Source organism: Drosophila takahashii, chromosome X (genome assembly GCF_030179915.1).
Source record: "Drosophila takahashii strain IR98-3 E-12201 chromosome X, DtakHiC1v2, whole genome shotgun sequence".
NCBI classification, from domain to species: domain Eukaryota; kingdom Metazoa; phylum Arthropoda; class Insecta; order Diptera; family Drosophilidae; genus Drosophila; species Drosophila takahashii.
Window position 1 is genome coordinate 14,590,108 of NC_091683.1, and position 22,138 is coordinate 14,612,245.

Sequence of the window (22,138 nt, forward strand, 5' to 3'; positions counted from 1 at the left end):
CATGACTTTGATTTATTTTATTTTATTTGATCGTTCGTTTGTTAATTTTTGCTACATTTTGGTTCCCCATCGATTATAACGTTGTCAACCGCTCGACAACCGACTCTTCGGATAGATTGAAATAGATATAATAGATATATTTATACATAGAACTAAAACTAGCGAAGGGAGAGCCGGAACAAAAAAAAAAACAAAAAAAAAGAATACAAATCCTTTTGCGAATACATAGTTTATTCTAGGGGTAACTCCACTTCTTTGGATACTCGTGGTCCTCTTCATCGTCTATGTGTTTATAAAGCTACCAAATGCGAAAATACTCTAACTTTGATTCGGGATCTCTCTCCTAACGTAGCACTTCCAAAGACTTTGCTCTATAACTATGTGGAATCCTCGGTCCTTTTTACGATCATCGGGAGCCTTTGGGGGAAATATATTACAACAGGAGGGGGTTAAAGGGGGGTGGGGGGAGATCGTGACCTTGGCTCGACCTCTATCTGGGCGACGGAGAAATCGTGGACCTCGCTGTCGGTCGCTGAAGTGCAGCCGCCGTCGGTGCTGCTGTCACAATCGTGATGACCTGTGGTGTAGTATGTGATGTTTTTTGTGGGTGGTGCGTGTATGAAAATGTGTGTAGATAGTGTGTAGATGGTATGTAGATATGGTGTAGATAGTGTGTAGATAGTGTGTAGATAGTGTGCGGTGGAGACAAGAGAGAAGCTCGATTACATGTCTAGACGAGGTGAGTTGCGATTTACTTTGGAATTTCCGTCGATGATCTCCACGGGCTCAGCGGGCACATAAGAGGACAATCCCATCAGCCCGAAAATATCCGGCGTATAGTTGCGCAGCTGCGAGGAACTGGTGGGCGTGGCCGACTTCACTTCGCCAGCTAAGTGGGTTAGATAAGTGGTGAAATTAAATAAGCTGCTGCATCGTTTAATCCAAAAATGTAAGGCTATAAACGATGAAGCAGCTGCAAAAGCAGTTTTTATGCAGACCCATCTGAATATCAAAATATGTCATACACATGTGAAATTAAACTAAATGATTCCGGTGTACAGTTTCAGCTTATTGGCTGCTGCATCGTTTAATCCGAAAATGTAAGGCTATAAACGATGAAGCAGCTGCAAAAGCAGTTCTTATACAGAGCACAAGGACTCTTCTGAATATCAAAATATGCTATACATAATTTAAACTAAATGATTTAGGTGTAAAATTTCAGTTTGGCTGCTGCATCGTTTGATCCAAAAATGTAACAATGTAAATAATGTATAAACGATGAAGCAGCTGCAAAAGCAGTTCTTATACAGAGCACAAGACTCTTCTGAATATCAAAATAAGCCATGCATATGTGAAATTAAACTAAGTGATTCTGGTTTACATGTTCAGCTTTTCGGCTGCTGCATCGTTTAGACCACCAGTTTAAGGATATGGCTTTAAGTTACCTGGAGTAGGTCGCATGCGTGGAAAGCGCGGTGCTGGCGTCTGGTAAACTGGTCTTGGCGCCGAACCGGAGGCCACATGACGATCCCGATCCCTTTCCCTTTCCCGATCCCCGTGCTCCTGCTGCCGCTGCGGCTGCGGCGTGACCACGTAGACCTTCTCGTTGGTCTGCGGCAGGATGGCCACCTGGGCCTGTTTCCACAGCTCCTTGGGCGCCGGAGTGCTGCGCACGTAAAGTGGAGCCACCACAGTGGTTGTCGTAGTGCTGGTGGTGGTGGTGGGTGATGTTGCGGTGGTGACTGGACTCTGGGTGGTCATGGCCGCGGTGGATCTCAGTCGCTGCTGCTGAAGATCGTGGTAATCGAAATGCAGCCGGTTGTCCTCGATGGGCTGGAAGCCGCCCAGCAGATGCAGTTGCTCCAGATTGTTGATGGAGGTGGACAAATCACCGGCATCTGTGGGCAGCGGAGCACCACCCAGTTCGAAGCCCTCGCCCCGCGTGGTCTTCGATTGCCTCGATTGCTTCGATTGCTTCGGAATCTCTGGTGCTGGTGTGGTGGTGGTGGTGGTCAGGTACTCGGAGGGTATGTGCTTGCTCCTTCCGCGAATTGTGGGCGTGCTGGGTCGATGCGACAGCGAGTTGTACTCCTGCTCCGTCCAGCCATCGATGTTGTGCTGCAGCCGCGAGATGTCCACTCCGAATCCTTGATGGCCAGGTGGTGGTGGCCTTGTCTTGGTCTTGGTCTCCCTCTCCCGCTTGAGCAGCTCCCTCAGATTGGAGGCCAGAATCTTGGTCAGATATTTGGTGGTGCGTCGCGATGGTGGTGCCGTCACCGTGGCCGTGGCCAGCTTGGATTCCTGCTGCTCGTGTGGCTCCTCCTCGAGATCGTTGTGATGATGATGATTCTGGTGCTGCTGCTTCGAGGGCGTCCAGCTCTCGAAGGGGCGTGGCCGCTGCTTGGTCGTGTAGGGAATGATCACCTGTTGTGGTTGCGGTGGTGGTGCCATTCCGGCGAACTGACCGCTGGCATCGATGGCTCCGTAGGTGGAAGTGGGCGTGGGTGGGCCCACAGTGGGCGTGTACACCTGACTCAGCCGGAAGCTGAGATCAGCGGGATCCCGGGTGAAGGGTCTCCCTGCTGCTCCTCCTCCTCCCAAGTGATTGATGGGTGAGTCCAGCAGACGCTTGGGGGTTTCCCTGCCTCGTCCAATCCCCTGACGGTAATTCTGGGCATGCGATTGGATTAGGTGATTATTTAGCTCGATGGCAGGTGAGGATGTGGCCGGAACCCCAGTGGTGGTGGTGGTGGGCATCTCCGTGGTGGTGCTGTAGACCAAAGTGCTGGTCTCCTCCTGAAATTGCTCGGCATAGTAGAAGGAATCCTGTTCCTGCTCCTGCTGCAATTGCTGTTGCGACGAGGCAGCTGGATAATTATCCGCCGGTGGTGGTGGTGGTGACTGCGTCGTCGTCTCCGCAAAGTGACCCAACTCGGTGAGCAGCTGGGAGGCGGGCAAATGCTGATGCACCTGACCACTGCTCAAATCCTCCAGCTGATAGCGAACCGTACTGATCTGCACTGGAGGCTCGGAGGAGGGCACCTCCTCCTCCTGCTGAGCACCTGATCCCAGATCGATGGCATGCGACTGGACAAAGGTGGCCGGGTATTCGACGGAGGTCACAAAGTCCGTCACCTGGTGGCTCTGGACAATCTCGAAGCTGGAGGTGCTGGCCGGCGGTGGAGGAGTTGCAACCACAACGGGCACCACGGGTCGCACCTCCGATTGGGCCACCACGTTCTCCTGAAGCTTCACTGGTTGCACCACCTGCTGCTGCTGCACCACCGGACGGAATGGCTGGGCATTGTACAGTGGTGGCAGTGGCACCGCCAGCGGCAGGAAGACATTCGATCCGGATGGACTGGGTCGGAACTGCACCGCCCGCTGGCGTTGCTGGGATGCCTGAGCCACTGGCTGCTGTTGCACCTGCCATGTTGCATGTTGCAGGTGCTGCTGCTGTTGCTGTTGCTGCGGGAGATGCTTGAGTTGCTGCTGCTGCACTTGCAACAGCTGGTTGTTCACCTGCTGACCCACCATCGGCACCCAGGGATACTTGTTGCACAAACTGCACGGCTTGCCACCGGCATCGAAACCCGAGGCAACGGGCTTTGGATAAGCATAACTCAGCGAATTGGTGGCACTCAGCTGCTGATCCTTCGGCGATTGATTGCCTCCACCCAGGCCAAACCATCTGGCCACGCGGGTCATGAATCCGGAGGCTTCGGGAATGGAAATTGGAGTGGAGGAGACTGCAGGAACCGCTGGAGATCCTGCTCCGGCATGGGAGAGCCGCTGGGGAATGGGCAGTGGCGGGGGAACCAGGTGATCCGCCGGCTGGGCGGGCAATGCCGATCTGCCCAGGGAGGAAACCGACTGCGATGTGGATACCGCCAGCCAGGAGGTGAGAAGCATCAAGGTGAGAGGACCCAGAGATCCTCGATGGAGAGCCTGGTAGGAAAAAGAGAGAAAAAGAGAGAGAGTGATCCAATTAGCTGACAATTTTCACTTTCCATCTCATAAATCCCCGCCAAGGTTATCATTTATAGAGAGCAGGCGATCCGGTTGCCGACAGAGATGAAAGATGTGATCCGGTTCGGAGTTGTGGTTGACATTCGGCAAATCGAGATATCACAGGGAAAACAGGAGCATTTTAAACGACAAGGTCGAATGAAAAGCTCTTCGACTCCTCGAAAAGGTGACCCAAATATTATCTAATTGCTTCCTAATTTGCTCTTGATTAAAACTTAATTTTTCAATTTTAAGATAGATTTATTGAAATTTGAATGACATCCCTTGGTCCCTTTTCAAAAATGGTGACCCCAAAATATGTACTAATAAACCCTAAAAAATCTCTTCGACTCCTCGAAAAGGTGACCCAAATATTATCAAATAGCTTCCTAATTTGCTCTTGATTGAAACTTAATTTGTCCATTTTAAGATAGATTTATTGAAATTTGAATGACATATCTTGAGCTTTCCAAAAGGGTGACCCCAATATATGTACTAATAAACCCTAATAAATAATTTCTAAATGGTATAATATTAAAATTTAATTTACCAGAAGATTCTTTTCATAAACCACATGGTCTATTACACTTTGTTATAACCTTTAACCAAAAAATCGACGACAATAATAAATTAATATCAGATTCTTGGACGACGATAATGGCATTTAAATGGAAAGACTTGCACGAACTGATTAAACTCCAGCACTCGGAGCACAAACAAGTTTGACTCAGTCGTAATATATGTGGTGCCGCGCGATAAAGACCCAATTATCAGGTGCTAAGTGGGAATTCCTTTGGTTTTTTGAGGAACCATTCAAAAACTAGCTTGAGGAAAATTCTCAAAAATTCTCTACAACTATTAAACCTAATAAAACTTTTGTTTATGTTGAAATTTAACCAAATGGACGCTACTTTCTCCGGGTGGATTTCGGGTTGGTCAAGTGGGGTTTGGTCAGTGGTCACTTGTCCAAATTGATAATTAGCCCAGGCAATTGGCCGCCAGCTACTGGCCAACTCCCCTTTTCTACCATTTCCCACATATCTACACTCGACCGCAAAAAAATCTCGGATGATGACTTCCTCCCCAACTCATGTGCATCTCTAAACGACAATTTGCCATTATTTATGGCCATGATTTTCATCCGCTGATTTATTGCCAACTGACTGAACTGCATCCGATCCGATTGATGGCCATCACAGAGGCCGAGCAGAGCCACCCCCTCACAAGGTCGACTGGAGGTCAACAGATATCTGGGGAAATTGTGGGAAGCGTTCGGAAAATCACACAAAAAGTGTACAAGTGTGGGAAACAAAAGATCGATCAATGGAACAGACTAAAATTATTTTTAAAATCTAAAAAGGTCCATAACTTATTGAAATAGGATTTATTTTAATTGTAAATTCTGATAATTACTTAAAAAAAAACATTTTTTTCCAAACCTACTAAGAAATAAGCGTTTTTATGTGCAAATTCTACAGATATTAATAGTTTATTTTTTTTGATCTGTTTTTTTTTTCAAATTTAGAAGAGAGTTTGTCACTGAACTTTTGATTCCCCAAAGGTGGATTTAAAATCCAAATACCATTAAAAAACCAACCCCTTTAGACGACTATAGACCCCGTTTCCCAGTCCCCCAGTGAGCCGGCAACTAATTATGTGAAAATTAGCTCTCATTAATGTGAGTTATCAATAAGCAGCCAAAAAAACGGAGACCGAGACCGAGACAGCTGAGACACAGGGCCAACAATGGGCGTTCACTTTCCCATAATTATTATTATTTTATGTGCTTATTCAGCTCGTCTCCTATTTGGGATACTTCCACGTAGAAGCTGCGATTCAAGTCAACCTCTCAGCTCAACGTAATTCAATTATGCCCGCCGACGACTACGAGATGGTATGGGCATCAAAACAAAAGCAGATCCGCGGGGGCCACCAAAGCCAAAGCCAAAGCCACTGCCACCGCTACTCAATCCGAAGACGAAAACGAATCCCATCCCACTCCGCTGGAATCCACCTCGTCCACATGGCGATGTCGCTGGGTTGGCAATAAATCGAGGTCGCCGCAATTTGAAAAGAAAGTGAAATTCTGCAACTGTTGGCAAACAACCGAGCAGCTGATGGATGGAGGAGTCAGTCGTCTCTTACACTGAGAAAATCCCAAATTACACTGATAAAAAAGGAAAAGTGTACGTTCAAAAGTGTAAAAAAAATTAATAAAAAAATGTAATATCAAAAAGAAATTATTATATGTGAAGTGTACGTTCGAAAATGTAAAGAAAAAATTTTTAAAAATTTAATATCAAATTTACATTATCACATGTAAAGTGTACGTTCGAAAATGTAAAGAAAAAAATGTAATAAAAATTCAATATCAAATTTACATTATTATATGTTAAAAATGAGATTAATAATTTTTATGTACTGTTATTGATTATTATAAATCTTTCTCTGTGAGAATTTAATAAAATGTGAATCCAAATTAAAGTGTATTATTTAATATTATTTTTTTTTTAATTTTGTTATACACTATTCGAAAACAAGCACTCGAGAAACTTCGAAAAGAACAACACTACAGAGATTTAAGTAAATAGGGTTTTATTATAATTAACACCCTCAGGGCAGGCTTTTCGGCAGTCTTTTCGCCAAGTGAAGTCCCCAGCCAAAGTCTGGGTCTGGATCGGATCTGGTTGGAACTCTGGGAACTGACTGTGCGACAGAGCCAAAAAAAACTCGTTTCGTGTCGATAATAAAAGCAACTCCCGCCGGAGAGGATCTGCAACATGCAACCTTGGCTTTGCACTTGAAAATTTCTTGAAAAATGGGAAACTCATGGGCCCATAGAGCCCATAGGGTTTTGACAAATGGGATATATATATACGTATGTATATAGTGGGCCTAGGCGAATGCACGCGATCCAACAATGTGCTTGGGAATCTTTTTCGGGGGCAAAATAAGCAAACCGCAATTGTGTTGGCCCGTCATCGCGCATATATGAGAGACGGAGAGACCATCTGCATCTTCGCCTCCTCTGCGCAAAAGTGAAATTGTCGATAAAACTCGGGATCTTGATGGGGGTTGCGGGGATAAAAAAAAAATATAAACAACAAAAACTGTCACAGTGCGGCACTAGGTTTTCCAAGCACCAACAACTACAAACATCGGTGTTTGCAGCCATATTTCACTTCAGCACAACAAAAGCCAAAGAAATTAATTATGAAAATATACTCATATCGCATGAGCCGTTGGAAATATTGTTGCAAAAAAATAAGAAATAAAAAAAGGAAAAGAAAAGGCAGAGGCACAAAAACAAAACAAAGTAATGGCAACAACAAATGCCTTTTTATGGGCCCCAAAGTCGTCAACCGCCAGCGGACGTGGTGGTGGTGGTGATGGTGGAAATGCAGAGGGATGTGGATGTGTATATGCATATGGATGGCACGATTGAGAGACAGACGGCAGCTATGCCCCCAGAAATGACCCCATGAAAAAATGCATTCAAATTTATTGGGTCTCCGAGCCACAGCTGGCCAAATGGGTAGGCTCATCCAGGGAAAACCAGGAAAGAAATGTAATAAATCAGTGAAATTATCCAAATTATCCACTCTGTGATTATGGCATATGTGTTGTTATCATTTAAGATGAAAAGTGAAAATATTGTAGGAATCTTAAATAGCTAACTAATTAACTAAGCTTTAATATTAATGGCCTAATCCTTTAATTTCTTCCTTTAATCATCCCTATCATTTTCCGAAGTCTTGACACAAAGTGGTGGTAGCACCTGACACCAGATGACTGTCGTGTCATGTGAAACATCTTGTGAGACACATCCTAATGCCATGATTGCACACTGCAATTCTATTGTTTACCCAATCTCAGCGATCGTGACACCCCAAACGCCTTGTCACCCCCGCTATCGATCCATTTATCTGGTCCATTAAGTGGCGCCCAACGTGGGACTAGCTGGTCCACTAATATGGCGCCCAACGTGGGGCCCATCACTTTCGCTTCGTTTCGTTTTGCCGATCCGGTGGCAGCGATGTTTCTTTGCTTTTCCAGGCAATTGAAAAACGTTTTCCGTATTTACCCGTTGCCCCAGTCATCATCATATGGGTCTTTGTGGCGGAAATGTCTGTTGTGGCTGGTGTTTTGCTTGGACCTGCTGCCATAGGATAGGTGGGGAGATCTCAACACTTTTTCCAAATGAGATGGCACAAAATGTGGGACAGCACGACGCTATAGCGATGATATAGCGAAGACGGCGACAATCAATAATTAATTTCACCAGCCTTGCTTATCGCTCATCCTCAGTATGTGAGCCACTTACAACTCAAATTATAATTACGAATTCCTTTGGCAGTGACTTTTATCGATGAATGGACTTATCTAGCTGCCTGTCAGCATTTCCATGGGCCGACAGGTGTCTGTCGAATATTATACGAACGATATCTCTGATGGCCGGCAAATAATGCCGAGTTTTATATATTAAATTGCCTGATTAGTTTTTGTTGACGCTGGGCAGGAAATTGATATGGATGCGGTAGTGGAAACATATTGTCGGGGTAAACAGATATTATGGCATATTTATCGTGTATTACCAGAGGTTCTTGTGAAATAAGACAAAGATTGCTGGCCTAGTGTGAAATTTGCATTAATAAATCACGTTAATCACACATGTTGCATCCATTCATTAGACCAGGCGAAAAGTATGATGGCTAAATCCCGTGTGACATGAAAATTGCACTCGTAGATCCGCTGCCAAAAAATGAATCTCACCTCGACCAACCAAGTGGCCTTGTCACGACCCCAGATTCACTCGAATGTGGATAATTCATGGAGCCAACTAATTTGATTAGCTGTGCCTGCTACGCTCAGCTGGAATTGCTGGGTTTTTGGGATGTGGATGTGGAAGTGGATGATCTGGAGACCGAAAATGCCAAAGACATTTGCGAAATGTCTGTCATGGCTAGTAGGCAAGTGGTTACTTGCATACAGTACAATATAATTGTGCGATGAGCAATGCGCAACTGCGGCGATGATTATAATGATGAAGTATGAAGTATGTATACCCATGGACTCGACGCAATGCGGAATCGCCAGCAATTGTGACAGCACGCGAGCAATTAACAAGTTTCCACCCAGCATTTGTCGCATAACCCGATGGCTCCACATTCACCAGTCATTATAAACAAATTAGTGCATTGTTGTGCCGTCTGGATGAGCGATCGATTGGAGTGCAACATGAGTGCGATGTAACCAACTGGCTTTGCATAATGAGCTCTATATATCTATCTAACTATTTGTATACTAAGACTCATAGTTGACTCCCCAATCCAAAATCCCGAGTCCCGGAAGACCGCAGTCGATCATTGCGGTGTTTTTGCTGCTGATCGTCTGACGAGATCAATTACCACTTTCTGACTTTCTGCTCCCCGGCTTACGCACAATGTCCCACGGCTATAATGTAAATATTCATATATGTGCGCAAAAACAAGGAAGGATGAAAGTGAAATCTATTGAGTGTTAGAGTGTTACTTATTAAGCTTTCTGATATGTCCACAAAAGTTCTGCATCGAAACAAAATTGCCAAAAGATCAGATTGATATGTGCAGGTCGATTTTATATTTCTTAAAGATCAAGTTATTCATATCAATTTGAATTAAAGAAAGATTATGTTTATATTTGTTGAAAATTGTATGAAATAACTGATATGATGAAATATCAAGTTGATATGCTTGAAATGAAAACTTGACATTCATCATATAGGCTTCTTATTGATATTAAATAAAATAGAATAAAATGAAAATGATATTAATCTTTTTTTTTTATAACTAACTTTATAAATGACAACTTTATAACATAAATACATTTCAATATATTTTTTTCTTTTTAGAACCGTAAACCCACTGCAAAACCAAACGAAGTGCGAAGAATGAAAGACAGATGACAAATTGCTCATAAATTATCAAAGGCAATCTTAAATCAAGCAGTAAAGCAGAAGGTAAGACAAAACCATAATTGTCCAAAGTTGCCAGTGATATGGTTAGATGATACATAAGTATGTGTGCAGTTACAGCCCCCCCTTTTTTTCGCCCACATATTAGATTTCAGTACGAAGCGCCAGGCAAAAATAGAGTAAAAAACCTATAGGGACCCGGCATAATAATAATAATAATACCAACTACACCCATTCCCAAGATTGCTGGCATAATCGGCGCATTGTGGACTTTATTGCAGCTGCCTCTTTCCATTGTCGCTCCACTCACCCACCCACAGGGTTAAGCCCCCATAGATCCCGACCCCTTCTATAAGGGGCTAGCTCCGATTCGGTGTGATCATTTTGAAACAATAAGAAAACGCGAGCCGACGAAGGAGAGGCGAGGTGGAAAAACTTGAATCGCTGAGGAGATGCTCGGGAAAAAAGTGAAAATTTGTCCGCGTCCAAAAATTATGCGCTTTTCACACGCGCTCCGAGATTCGTGGGGCAGGGAGGAGGGGGCTGGAGGGAAAGGAGGCGTGCCGTGCCGCTTCACTCTCAACACTTGCGTGTAATTGTCGTGTGACAACGTGAGCTTGACTCCGCCTGGAAACCTTTTTTACCCATCCCATAGAACCGGTCCGGTCTGCTTGAACTACCCCAATCCCCCCACCATTTTTTTGTGACTTTGTAGACCGCCCGCTCGACCGGCTTGGCGTTTGCTTTACTTTTTGCACGGCTCTAGAGGATCGGGGAATCCGAATCCGGGGAGCTGGAGTTGAAGACGGCCGGTATTCCAGCGACCTGCCTTGTGGGTTAGCAGGCAATTGAGCCACAGTGGAGCGTACTTTGTATTATATCAAAAATGATTTCTTAACACTGAATTCTTAATAAACTTTGATAAAACATTTAATATAAAACTGAAAAATTTATTGTATCTGCTAAAAAATTTTGTTTTCCCTTAACAAATATTCTAATGTATAAAAAACCTAAAAAAAAATTTTTTTTCTTAAAGAAATTATTATTTTTCAATGGCACCTTTTATACTTGTAGTACTCGAGAATAAAAAGTTTGATGACAAAAACAAATTAAAATAATAAAGAAACTTTTGAAGAAGATTTTACATTTATGCATAAAAAAAATATTTTCTTTTGAACAATTTTACTCCTCTTTTCTATAGAACTTGACCCACTGTGCGACGCCGACGCGGCTGAACTTGGCTGTTGAAAATGCCAAATAAGAAAGAAGTCGGCGGTATAAACTGAACTGAGGAAAAAAAACTAGCTCGAATGAAAACAAAAGTAAAAGTGGTTGTTGCTGCTGTTGCTCTCATTGTTGTCTTAGACTTGAAGTTCACTTTTGTTTCTAGGCATTTTCCTTTGTTTTTTAACTGCGTGTTGAGCGAGTTTTCTTAGCTCTTTATTTTCTTTTTTTTTTTTTTTGGTTGGTGCGGGGGGTCATAAAAAGTCGAGCACCTGACCAACCCCCCCCCCCCCCCCCACCTGTTTTTTTCTTGTTTTTTTTCTCGGTCCATGCGGTAATTAAGATCGTTCGCTTTCCTAAGTGACGCCAATTAAGTTACGTTGGTCAAGTTGGAGGAAAACCAAAAAAAAAGAGGTCGTGTTTGACTTTTAGCCGCCTCCCTTTATTTATTTATTATTTTTTTAGCCGTGTACCTATGCATTTTCTCACTGGTCTACTCACTTTTCTCGCTTTTCGTTATGCAAGTTCTGCAAATGGATCTCTGGGCGGGGGAAATCTAGACACACCACCATTGCTGTGGGAAAGAAAACCCCATCTTGGGCCGAAAAAAAAAGAAGTAAAAAAGTCTACTTCCAATTACGAAAGTCGGAGGCTGAGACCAGCGTGTCACATAAATAATCCGACACTCTTCGTGGGCTGTTCGAAATTGAAGTGAAATTGCAACTGATTATTTCAAAACTATACCCATTTCACATTTCATTTTTTCCCTGCCCCACAAAGCCGAAAGATAATATTTTTAATTATAATTAAGTGTGGCTATGGTCGAGAGACAGATATTGTTTCTGTTCGGCTCGTTAATTGCCGGGCCATTGGCTTAATTGGCCCACTGTGCTGCGCATGTAACACACGGCGTATGCGTAATCTGCTAATCATATATCTCATATGTATTTCTCATAACTGCTCTCGTTTGTCCATCTATTATATTATACAATTGAGCGGGCGGGCTGAGATCGGAAATCTGTCTTCGGGAAATGTACATTTCTGATTTATTGCAATTTGCATATAAAAGGTTTCAATTTCTTTTGTCGCCCCCAAAACGGAAGTCTAGAAATATACTTTCTTCAATTCAAAGAGGAAGTGAGTTGGCAAAAAAAACTAAACTGATTGGACGAAAAAAAAAGCAAAAAAATTCAAGAAATATTATAAGGTAATATCTTAACTTGCTCCTAATCTTAACTTTCTAAAAATTCAATTTAGAATCAATTGGAAAATAAATATAAATATAATATAATATAATATAATCAAATTTAACCCAGTTTTAGTAAGGTCAAGGGGGAATATGTATTATAACATATATTATTTTATTTTTTATTTTTTTCTTTTTATTTTATTTATTTTGTTTTTTTATAATTATTTAACTTTTTAAATGTAACTATTTAACTATTTAAATGTATATTTCATATGCTCTCCCTAACCAATTATAATACCTCTTCTTTAATGAACTCGATGCATAATTAATTGAAATGTATCTATGCATTTAACACGACAGCCGAGAAATTAGAGGTTTGAGGAGGAGTGCAAATTGAAGCGTTTTACGATTGCTATGCGTTTTGTATGGGGCCCTCCTCCTTTGAGGACCGAAATGCACTTGCCGTGAATTCAGCAATTATGTGAATTAGAGCCCCTCTTTTTTCACGCCCCGCTAACTATTTCTTTTTTTTCCATCTACCATCTACTCTATCTACTTAAAGCGTTGACAGTTGGCTTCGGTGAATTAAGGTGCCATCATCGATGGCGATTATGTAATGGCGGGAAGCGCATTAACCAGTCATTGACACCTTAACCCTTAAGTGACCATGCCTGGCTGCCTATTGGTTTTTATGATGCATGCAGGCATACAAAAAATAAAGAAAATAATATAAAAATAACAAAAAATAAAGGCAAAAAAATTAAGGAATAAAAAGTGTGTGCCGCCTCATAAAATGCAATTCAACAATTACACAATGGGAATGGCCACGGCCTTTTGGTATGTACAATGAATGTATGATATCGCTATGATATATTTGGGTGCCTAAAGACAATACAATTTCTGCACAAAATTTCGGGTCTGTTGTTACAATTACGTGGTGGCATATGGCATACGCAAGTACCCCCAATATAATACCCATATTCGAGCATATATCGTATATTCGTCATGCATCTCGCGTGGTTTCCCCGTCCGACAAAAAATTTAAAAAAACCGAAAGACAAAAGCGAAACACTCTCTTTCGATTTTCGATTTCAATTACAATGCTTCGCACCACAATTACAATTGAAATGCACTCGGCGCACCTGTTACGCGTTTTACCCACCTGAACTGAAACTGAACTGAACTGAGCCACCCAATTGGATGTGTGTAATACTTACACTTAGGCATAATGTGTTTTCTGGCTCTTATGCAATCGATCTCTGATCCGTGATCGGCATGCCGTATAGATCGTAGATCCATCAGATCGCCGGATAATAAGGTGCGTAAGCTGATCATAGATCATTGGTGACCATTACCCCCTGAATCCATCCGATGATCTGGGGGCCATGGGAAAGGGCAATGGGCAATGAATCGCCATTTTATTGGAGCACCGGCATCACGATCAATTTGGCAACTCAGTTAGCTCAATGATCTGGCCAAAGATCAAAGCGAGCTGATTGATTAATTGCCTACTTTGTTCGCGATCATTGATCAATTTGCAGCCTCTGTCGAGCGGAATCGCAATGGTCATTGGCTAATGGCTGATAATGTGAATATTGTATTGTAATTATTCTCTGGTTTTGTACTATTTTTTCTCAGGACTTAAACAAATAATGTGTAATAATTTTAGTGCTAAGCCAGTTAATATATATTCTTATTATTATTATTTCTAGAAATATCTAATTATGAATTCTAGAAAAGAAAAAGTAAGGACATCTTTTGCACACCAAAGATTATAATTTTACAATTTTACTTTAAAAAAATGCATTTATATTTTAGATTTATTACTTACATTCATTACACAGAATTAAAACCTATACTTTTTTTAAGTATTTCCTTTAAAAATAGTTAGTAGTTGAATAAGCGAAATTTGTAGGTTTTCAATTTGTAATAAAAATATTAAAAGATGAATAAAAAATTTTTCTAAATATTACCTTTTAACAAAAGTAAGAACTACAAAACAGATATAATTAAACATTTTAAGGGCTTTTTCGACGCCTATCTTTCTTTCGAATAGTTTACAATGACTTAGTTAAATGAAATGGGCACGAAATATCTCAATCCATTTGAACAATAGGTGTTCTTTATATTCCCATTTAATTACACAGCTAAAACTCATAAATAAACGAATAGAGATATTCCCAGAAATTTCTAGTTGCCATCTAGGCTGATTTCCCTTTCCATTGTCTTCTTTCTCTCCCATATCGAAAGTGATAACGAGCCGCGAGCAATATAATATTTTCTATAGTCCCAAATATCGCACAATCTCCAACTCCATCTCCAAAGTGGCCATAAAAATTCTGAAAAGTCACCGGGGAGCGAGAATCGCTCTGGTTCCCTCGCTAAAAACCTGACCTACGGGAACCCAGACCCCTGCGATGAGCTCGTAAACCCGATTCTTCGTCGTGGTTCCAGTAGTTCTTGGTAATTGCACTCACCATTTCTGACAAATGAGTTCTAGGTAATACAAATCACCCTACTCCTGATTGATGTTCTTGATCCTCGGCGCGTTTAGGTAAATCCGCTGGCTACCTGTGAAATTCCTACGAATTTCTGGGATTTTGTATTGAACTGAATCACTCGGCACTCGAACAAAAAGCGAAACAAAAAATTTGATTGTGATTTTATTTTTATTTTTTTGGCAACTTCTTGGGCACTGAATTTCACTTTTATCACCAAAAAGGCAGGGATGCTGTACACACGCATATATCACCGAATATATATTTATATCTCCGGCTGGATTTCGGAACCGCAAAGAACCGACGACGAACGATCGATGGAAAAAACTCTGACTGCACATGCGCGCAGGCGCCCACGAACTGAGCTCGGCCCGCTGGAAAATGCGGCAGGTAAGGCGATCGCGATCGGCGGTTCATCTGGTTGAGCGGGAGAGAGAGTACCGGTATAGCAGTACCGCTGGAGATAAAATGCGGGAGAGAGTGAGAGTTGGATCGTGCTGCTGCCGTCGCTACGTGAGCGGCATTCGCTCAAAGGCAACATGCAAAATGTTGCAAATATCTGTGATCCGAGCTGAGGCACTGTAGGATGGGATAGCCATGCTCCGCGGAGCATCCAATCAGGCACAAGGGTCAACTCATCTAATCTCATCTGGGGGCCCCAATGGAACCCGACTCGAGCCTCGGGCACGGGGCCCTCTTGCGACACGCCGCCAATTAAACTTTTCGGCCCCGTTGACAAACATTTTTTGTGTGGGGCTGCCAAAAATAATAGAGATTTGGATTATGATAGCCCTAAAATATGAATGAATTTATCAAGATATTTTTACAAAAGGGTATATTGTGTATCATGTACAAAAACCTATTTTCAACAAAAATTTAGATCCTGATTTTCACCAAATCAGTAATTTAGTCAAAACGAAGCTAATTGAAGTCCAAAAATGGAGTGTCATACCTCGTTGAGCTCGTTATTTAATTCCCTATCGATTGGAGTTCAAACCTAGAAATTTTAATTTTTGTCAATTTTTCGCAAACAATTGTGATGTTACCCCTTATTAAAAATGTGAAAATTGGGTAACATTTTTATTTTTTTAAATCAGACGGAAAGTTTACTGATATTAATTATGAGGTTGTTAGCTGCCCAAAACAGCATGCCTCTTTGATTTGGGACCATTTTTGACCAAGATACAGCAAAAAATCGATTATCAAAAAAGGCAAAAATTCCTTAATCAGTCAAAAAGTAAAAGATATTAAATTATTACGTTGCTAGCTGTTCAAAACAGTTCCAATTATTTGTTTGGCACAATTTTTGGCCAAGTTACAAAGAAAACACATATCTTATTAATAACGACAATAAAATGAAAAACCCCTTGGGACTTTATTTTAGAGCTTCAAGCGCGATTACTAAATGTACAACAAATTAATAAAATATGGTTCAAGGTATCAAATTTCAGTTATGAAAATGAGTTTTATTATTTTATTTGGTGACCCTTTTTGACAAACACTAAGTTAGAGGAAAACCAGAGGTCTAGTTGGTTTAATTAAGTTTTGAAAACCACACTCGAGGCGGAAAAGTCAAGGTGCAAGGCTTCCTAGTTACTCAGCTCCCCCAATTTAATAGATTTTTGACATTTTGCTACTAAGTGTGACAATTCCCTCTTTCTGCAGACTCATCTCAAATATTCGATGAAGATTTCCTCAATTACTGGTGGGTTTTGCAACATTAGCAGATCGATAGATTGGTCGAAATGCTATATACCCACAGCCCGTTACATCGTTGACAATTTTCTTAATTTCCAAATCATGATTACGCCGCTTATGGTAGTTACTCAACTGAAGCTTGGCTTTTACTAGGAAGCTGCTGCTGCCGCTGATGCCACATATATAATCTTAATGGGCCTCGGCTCGCATAATTGTACAACATTTAAATGTTGATCTTGACTGGCAACGCGGCGACTCGGCCCAAAATGAGGTAAAAGAAATAATAAAACAAAAAATACACAAACAAAATTAAGAAACACAAAACGTGTAAATGTGCAAATGACATAACAAGTACGAGTCTGGGCCAGCATTCAAATAGAGATACAATTGTATCTGGCCATTTATCAAAAAAGCGGGCTGACTCTTCTCCCCACCCAAAAGTCCAAAAATCACAAGCCAAAAATCCCAAAAAAAAAACAAATAAAAAAAGTTCGCACGCAAATGTTTGTCGTCGGTGCGTCGATTGTTCGCCCAGTTTGCACAAATGAAAGTGGATGTGGATGTGGATGCGGTCAACAAGAGCGATCCACTGTTCGAGATGCAGGATGGGTAAGATACTTAGTTGGCAAAGAGATACTGTGACTGACCCCGATCGCCGTTATCTGCATATGCACTGCGAGAAAGTACAAGTGCAACAAGTCAATATTTGCGGTTGGCAATCGACAGATTCCCAAGTCAATTGTGCAAAACAGTCCAAGGCACTGGACAAGAGGAAAATGCCATTTCAAAGATAACACCACACAGGAAAAAAAATTATAACAGAAACTAACTATTCGTACACTTATTTCTAATTTATTCAGTTTTAATAATATCTTGATAAGATGAGTATTAAATAAATACCTTCGGAAGTATGAAAATTTAACTTCCATTCTAGAACTTTAGAATATTTGGTACAAGGTTACTACAGAGATAAGACTTTATAATTTTTAGGATTATATTAAGACCACACTTTACAATACATCTTGTATATTTTCAATACAACGAGTATTTAGTGTATAAATATAGTTAAACTATTAAAACAACTTATATTTAAAAAGGGTCATTTAGATCTTCATAGCATTATTTTTTGTTTGTTTTATTTTTTTAACTTTTTTACGTTTTGCTGTACATTGAGTTAATAAAACCCAAAACTCTTCATTATAATTTTTTATAATTTTAAATAATAAAGTTTGAAATAAAAAAAATAAAATTTAAGGAGCCTGATAGATCCCTTAAAATTTGAGAGATCATCCTGCTTTCTTTCCGTGTTTGCAAACGGAGTTAACTATTCATTTGCCTATGACCGTTTAGGGCCAAATGGCAAACACTTGTGTGCCAAATGGCACTATGCACGTATCCAGGCTTTTATGATTGCGATTTGGATGGGAGAAGAGGAGTGGAGAGGAGAGGAGTACGTGCCTGGACTACTGCCACTGCACACTGGGCCAGAAAGTTAATTTTTTGGCCAAAAATCTGTAATTTCTTTCCTAGGACAGTTAGAAGGATGCAGTTTTTTGCGTTTTTTTCTTAAAAGATTGAACTTTCCAACGAACTAAAAGTAAAATTTCTTGGAATTTTATATGATATAGATAATCCAGACCAAAGTCGGAAAATTTTACGTACTTTTCGGTTTTTTATTTTTAAAAAAATAACTAGAAGACGCACTTCTTCCATTTTCGAAAACAATAAAGTATGAGATAAAACAAACTAAAAAAAATTAACATCACTAAAAAATATAATGTCATTTAAGATTTATGAACCGTTAAAAAGTGCAACTTTCGGAGGCTCCCACATCAACGTTTATCAAACAATCGATTTAAAAAAAATTTCTATTTTTTTGTTCTTGTTACCTTTTAAGTTTTATATAATCAAATTATGTAAAAAAAATTGTTTAAAAATATTGTTTTTTGATTGGTTTAATGTTAATTTGACATATTCTGAAGTCATCACAAAAGTATGCAACATTTTTATTTGCATAGTCCTGATTAAATAGATAGATATAGGTTTGGAAAATACCATAATCGAATAGTGTACGTAAAAAGTAGATTTTAGATGTTAGTCACACTAAAATCAAATTTTTGAGCGCAAAATGTTCACCAAAACCTGAAGAAATAAAGTATGGCATACTCTTGGGCTCTCTTAGCTAAGCTCTTCAAAATAGCTCGACTTCGAGTTAAGCCTTCAATTAAAACTTAAATTACCGAAAACTAAGGCAAAACCGCATCGAGTCGGTGGGCTACGCTTTTAGTAAATTGATCAACGGATTTTTTTTTGAAGGAATGAACTAATTTGGGGATGGCACTCGAAGGCACTCGAAAAGCAAAGTACTCATTTGCTGAAAAAAAGCGTAAAAATTAACAATTACATTTATTTTAGCAAACAAGTAAGACATACGAGCTATATTATATTTTTTATTTGTTGAAAATAATCCCTTCTGCAAGTTTCGGAAAGAAGTCGAACAGCAACATCAGCATCTTTGACTTCTAAATTTTTTTTCATTTCCATCAATATTTTATGAATTTTTCACTTTGAAAATATGGTAAAAGAAAACTACTTGTCCGAATTCTTTGAAACTTTGGCATAAATTAGTTTAATGTATTATAAAAAGGATCCCAAACTCAATTTGGTCATTTTCTTAAAAAAGAAAAACGTATTTTTGGCCAAAAATCTGATCGGCTGGCCCAGTGTGCACTGGCTAAAAAAGCTGCGAATTTTGGCCCAGAGTTTTTGGCCTGCTTTAATTGTCGCCGCGGTGGAAGAAATAAAGGCATTTTAACGAGCTACGCGCATGCGCAATTGTCCAACGAAGCGGTGTCGCCGATTCGATGCTCCGGAGTCTTTTTTATGCAACCTCCCGGCCAGCGGACCGAACCCCAAATGCCATTGCGATGGCGCCCGATGGTGAGAGACTTTCACTCATTTGGGAATCCATTGCCCGTTGCCCATTTGAACATTTATCGCATTCATTGCAGATCCCAAGCTATCCATCCATCCCCCACTAACCCATACCCATAGTTCCCAGCTTGACCCGTGCTCCGCCATGCGGAAGTTTATTAAGCCACTCGCCACCATCCACCATCCACCACCCACTGAATAAAAACCACCGACCAGAGCACGGAACCTCCAAGATAACTCGGCTGTTTTCATTCATTATCGCTGTGAAGACAACGGCACGTGACTGAATGTTGGTTCGAATGGCGTGCATAAGGCGACTTTATAGGAAAGATTGGTTATTACGGAGGAATAAATACAAAATATATAATAAACATCACTAAAAGATATTCTATGCACACAAATTCATTTTCTGAGTAACTAATTCTTACAAATTCTCACTCAACTGCTAAAAAGTCATTAATAAATCAAGTCATAAAAGGGAAAATAAGTAGTAATTATTTATTTTCATTTGACAACGATTAGATAATATTCGGGGAATTCTTGGTTGATTAAAAAGGCCTACCTACGTTCGGTTTTTAACTTACGATCTTATAGTTTAGAGGAATAACATATGAAAGACAGGTAAAATAAAAGCAATTATTTGAAAGCAACAACAGGACAAAAGGTAATAAATCAATCAATGACTTATTAGTTTAATACAGGGCAAGATCAATCAGCAAGGGAGAGATAAGATAATATTCCAGGAAATGCTAGAGGCCACTAATTGATTTTTATTTTTTATTATTAAGGAAAAGGTAAAAAACAGCTCTCCTGAAAAAGTTACTCAACCTTAATTTCAGAAAAGATAAAAGTTGAAACATTTTCTAGGAATATTATTAAATCAATTTATTTATTATTTTTTAATAGTTCGATTTCAAGTTCAGAACTCCAATTTACAGGGTTGCTTTGTGATCGGGAAATCGATTAGGGGACATCTTTGCGAGGCTAATTTGTCACTCGAGAACTGGTCAAGCGATTAGATAGCAGAACCCTAATGGACTCCCTTCTTATCGCCTTGATGGATAATGCCAATGAAATTGGAATAGAAATTGATATTGCCGTCATGGGCAACCACTTGACAACCCATCAAGATGCCAGATATGATTTGAAATAAATTAATAATAATTAAACTAGAATTTATTCACTTCACAAAGAAAAAAAAAAGTAATCACATTGGGAAAAAAAAGGTGGAAGCTATAAAGTAAATAAAAGCTACAGCTTGGTTAAATGGTTGCAATGACTGGTTTTATTGCTTCTCATCGTTCTCAGCCAACCAATCCTCGACTGGCATCCTGATTTTTAAGCCAGGCAGTCGAAATTCTTGTCACAGCAGCTATTGACAGGATCGAACTGCATGCCTTGAGGACACTTCATGGTGAACGGCTTGAGGTCCTCGCCATTTGCATAGCTGCAGAGGACATAGTTCGTGCAGCTCTCGTCCGACGGGAAGAATCCGGTGGTGGCGCACTTGTGGGGCTCTGCGGTGGTTTCGGTGACGTCACCGTCATCGGTGGCATTGCTACTCGGCTCATCGGTGACGGGCTCATCGGTGACAGGTTCATCGGTATCGGTGACAGGTTCATCAGTGGCAGGCTCTTCGGTGGCAGGGTCATCGGTGACAGGTTCGTCAGTGGCTGGTTTCTCAGTGGTTTCGGGAGCCTCAGTAGCTGGCTTTATAGTGGTTCCAGGAGCCTCGGTGGCTGGTTTTTCAGTGGTTCCGGGAGCCTCAGTGGCTGGTTTTTCAGTGGTTCCGGGAGCTTCAGTGGCTGGTTTTTCAGTGGTTCCGGGAGCCTCAGTAGCTGGTTTCTCAGTGGTTCCGGGAGCTTCAGTAGCTGGCTTTTCAGTGGTTCCGGGAGCTTCAGTGGGTGCAGGAGCCTCAGTGGCGGGTTTTCCAGTGGTTACAGGAGCCTCACTAGTGCTCTCATCCAGATTGCTGGGTGGCAGTGGCGGAATGGTGGGGTTCTCGATGTTGCTATCCTCACGGGCCTCAAAAGCGGCGATCGACGGGATGCACTGGGCCACCGAGGAGCTGAAGACCAGACCGGCGGGGCAGCGCAGGTGGCGCACGGAGAAGTCACCTCGGACACCGGTGGACTGGCAGGCGTAGAAGTGCGGCGTGTTATCCACAAGGGTGAAGTAGCCGCTCTGGCGGCACAGGGACTTGGCCTGGGTGATGGAAGGAGCCAGGATCAGGGCCAGGCCCACTAGCAACGATAGCTTGAACATTTCGTTTTCGTTTCGGGCTTTGATTTTGGCTAATTGGTTCGACGGACTAACTGGCCGGACAATCGGTGTGGCTCTTTTATAGCCGAGAGGCCCAAAAGGTGACGGCGGCAATCTTCCAGATTGCCCAGTGATTAGCTGATAAAGTGGTTAGGTGACCACAACGCACCACCGTCGATAGTAGTGGCCAAAAAGTCTGGCTGTGTGTGACTAAGTGATCAATATAATACATTTAGTGTGCCCTTGAGGAAACGTATCTGCAGCACAGTGGAAATTCCCAAACTAGGGACTTTTTCCGGAGTCTTGAGAAGCCCAAATGTCATCTCTTTTTAGTAAAAAATATATTTCTGAAATATTACAAATTAATAATAA

General features: G+C 41.2%; 2 protein-coding genes across 2 annotated transcripts; both read right to left on the reverse strand.

Moving 5' to 3' along the window:
* Positions 1 to 5: 5 nt before the first annotated feature.
* On the reverse strand, positions 6 to 15,227 carry LOC108058182 (mucin-2). The gene is made up of 4 exons (XM_017142770.3): positions 14,852 to 15,227; positions 1,446 to 3,948; positions 756 to 889; positions 6 to 577 (listed from the first exon to the last, which is right to left on the reverse strand). The coding sequence occupies exons 1-4, from the start codon at positions 14,852 to 14,854 to the stop codon at positions 491 to 493; spliced, it is 2,727 nt and encodes a 908-aa protein (XP_016998259.2). The 5' UTR covers positions 14,855 to 15,227; the 3' UTR covers positions 6 to 490.
* Positions 15,228 to 20,658: 5,431 nt separating this feature from the next.
* On the reverse strand, positions 20,659 to 21,802 carry Muc18B (Mucin 18B). Its single transcript, XM_017142707.3, has one exon. It carries the CDS (start codon positions 21,767 to 21,769, stop codon positions 20,843 to 20,845), a length of 927 nt encoding a protein of 308 aa, XP_016998196.2. The 5' UTR covers positions 21,770 to 21,802; the 3' UTR covers positions 20,659 to 20,842.
* Positions 21,803 to 22,138: the final 336 nt, after the last annotated feature.